This window comes from Piliocolobus tephrosceles, chromosome 3 (assembly GCF_002776525.5).
Source record: "Piliocolobus tephrosceles isolate RC106 chromosome 3, ASM277652v3, whole genome shotgun sequence".
Taxonomy (NCBI): domain Eukaryota; kingdom Metazoa; phylum Chordata; class Mammalia; order Primates; family Cercopithecidae; genus Piliocolobus; species Piliocolobus tephrosceles.
In genome coordinates this window covers 112,366,790-112,369,449 of record NC_045436.1, presented here as the reverse complement: position 1 = coordinate 112,369,449, position 2,660 = coordinate 112,366,790, and the positions used below count along the sequence as shown (strand labels likewise).

The 2,660-nt window shown below is 37.3% G+C and overlaps 1 protein-coding gene across 4 annotated transcripts in view; it reads right to left on the bottom strand.

Moving 5' to 3' along the window:
- Positions 1-320: 320 nt before the first annotated feature.
- Positions 321-2,660, bottom strand: part of CCNI (cyclin I) — a 30,520-nt gene continuing 28,180 nt past the window's right edge. The window contains exon 6 of one of the 4 annotated variants that reach the window (XM_023222511.2): positions 321-1,860. In XM_023222511.2, coding sequence (XP_023078279.1) covers positions 1,417-1,860 — 444 coding nt within the window. In that variant the 3' untranslated portion in view covers positions 321-1,416. The remainder of the gene's footprint in view (positions 1,861-2,660) is intronic. The other 3 variants (XM_023222508.3, XM_023222510.2, XM_023222509.2) reach the window with 3 other exon arrangements.

Genomic DNA, 2,660 nt, shown 5'->3' with positions numbered 1-2,660 from the left:
AAATCTGAACATTAAAAATGGCTAAAAATGACATTTTAAAGATATGGGTCTGAGCGTACTCTCACAAGCAGTCACATTAAGATGAAAATTTACTATTTGGAGGATTCACAGTGCACCAGTGAAAAAATAGCATAAAAGAAAAATTCTTATGTTTAAAACCTATATCCCTCGATCACATTCAAATCCTCTTTTCTTCATGTTTCATTTTCAGTAAGTATATTCTTGATCTTTCTATTGTTTTCTCTAGTTGAAATAGCAGTGCCTAGCCAATCAGGAACCTGTACCTCTTCACAACCAGAAAAAAGTCACAGAAACAAAAGTTAAGGACAACTTTTTATTGCTACCAGAGGCTTTTATCATCAGTACACGGTTCTGACTGCAATACCTTTTTCAGACTGCAAAGGGAGCTCAGGATCCAGAAGTCATTAAGAGAACTATAAGTAGGCTGGGGAGGCAGGGGGAGGAGTAAGTTCTATTAGAAAATCCTAATAGCTTAACAAAACTAGGGTACTAAATTCAGTTATAACATGTTACAGACTCAAATCACAGAGCTGCCCCAACATCTAGACAGTCTCTCCTACTGATTATAAATGAGTGAAACTATCAGTTAGAAAAATCTAATTTCAGTTGTTACATACATGTTTCTTTGGTGAGCACCTGGATATATTAATTTTATCAAATTCTTTTATACAAATGTCAAAAATGCTTTCAACAAATCTAAGTGTCCTAATTACATACCACTTTTAAGCATCACTTTAAGGTAAACAAAAATGAAAACCATAATTTTAAATTAAAATTTGAAATGAGACACAAAATCAACCTGGTAATATAAGAACTTTTTCTGTTGCTGTCTCTGATTAATATGGGACAATTCCAAAGTACCCTTTCATACTAATTGGAACTTGCATCATGGCTGTCACACTGAAATAATTTGTTCGACTGCTAAAACATAATTTTGGGGTTTCCTACTCAGTGAGAATCAATACAGATCAGCATGCATTAAGTTCAGTAACTTAAATGGAAAAGCAAGCAAAAGCAACAGGAAAATTAAATCAGGATGCTGAGGGGGAACAGGTTTGCTGGCTATGAATTTTAACTGAATTTTTGATGGGGCAAGCTACGTTACATTTAGGCAGAAAAAAAGTGCAACTGGCATACTACAAAGAGATTTTTTAAGTTTAAAAAAAGTTTGGATCTTTTGGATTTTTTTTTTGGTCCTTATGTGTTTAAATAACACTGAATTATAATTAGCCACACAAATAAGGAGAGTAGTTTTTTTTTTTTTTTTTTTTTTCTGGCTCACTCCAAATCAGCCTGTTAAGGTATATATCCTTCTACAGCCTTTCCTGATTTTGCATGTTCTCATTCCCAGAGTAGTCTACCTTAGTTTACACTCAAAGGTAACACCTGTTGAAACTACATGACAGAAACAGGCTGCAAAGGTGGACAAGGGGAAGCATGTCCCTCTTGTCTTGATAAATCAGTGCCACACACAGAACCCACATTTTCTGAGACATTATCTTCATTATAGAGCCGTTTGATTCCATCATAGAAGTCATCCACTTCCATTTCCTCTACTTTGCGTTTAGCAGAGGTCTGCTTGCACCCACTGGCAGCTGGAAGATGATGGTAAAAGGCTGCTGTACCTCTGACTGGCACTTCTGGCTTGCTGTTGTCCTTGGAGAAGTCTGGGCCTGGGACAGAGGAAGGATGCAATCTGAACACTCCTTTGTCACAGGTCACCAGGGTGTGCTTGAGGGGACGGTAGACATAAACGGAATTTAGAGGCAGGGAAGACTGCAGAGTAGAAAGGTGATGTGCCACAAGCTCCCGACAGTGGATCAACTGGGAGCTATCCATCTGGGCCAGGAAAAAAAACAAAAAACAAAAAAAACACAGTTGATCATTAATTAACATAGGCTGCTCTGTTATCTCTGGTGGCCATTTTTCCTCCCTGTGCTTTCCATCCCCGCTGAATCTTTTCTCTCCCCACAACTTCTACCTCCAACTCATCTATTTATCCAGCCTACCCATCCATCATCATCATCTTAGAAATCAGGTCCAAATCTGTATTTCTAATATAATTATCTTTGGAACTTGAGTTCTGTATTTGCAATGTATGCTGAACATTTACATGAGAGCAGAAACTACTTTTTTGTATCCAACGTCTGGTTGTTTTTTTTTTTTTTTCAGTCTATTCCCCCTGTCTAGAAGGCCCTTCATCCTACTCTCTTGGCCTCTTCTAATTTTTTCAGTGGAGTCTAAAGTACTCATAAACACATTCATTAAGAATGTAAGAAGCCAAAGGGCAAAAAAAAAAATTTTTTTTAAATCAGGGATGAGGAGGGAAGCTAAGAATTTTAAAATAGTAAATGAAAAATTTAGAAATATATATTTTGTAGAAAATAGTAGACTTAACACTAAGATGAAATGTTTTTCGTAAAGTTTTTAATTTGGGAGTTTTGCTAATTCCTTCTTACCCCTGAGGACAATTCACAGGTATCAGTCCTTTCTGGAGTTACCCCTGTCTCCCTCCACCCCCAAAACACCCTAAATACCATGGTCATCTGTTTGTGTATCAACCTTTCAACATACTTATGGCCAGGCGTGGTGTCTCATGCCTATAATCCTAGCACTTTGGGAGGCCAAGGCGGGTGGAT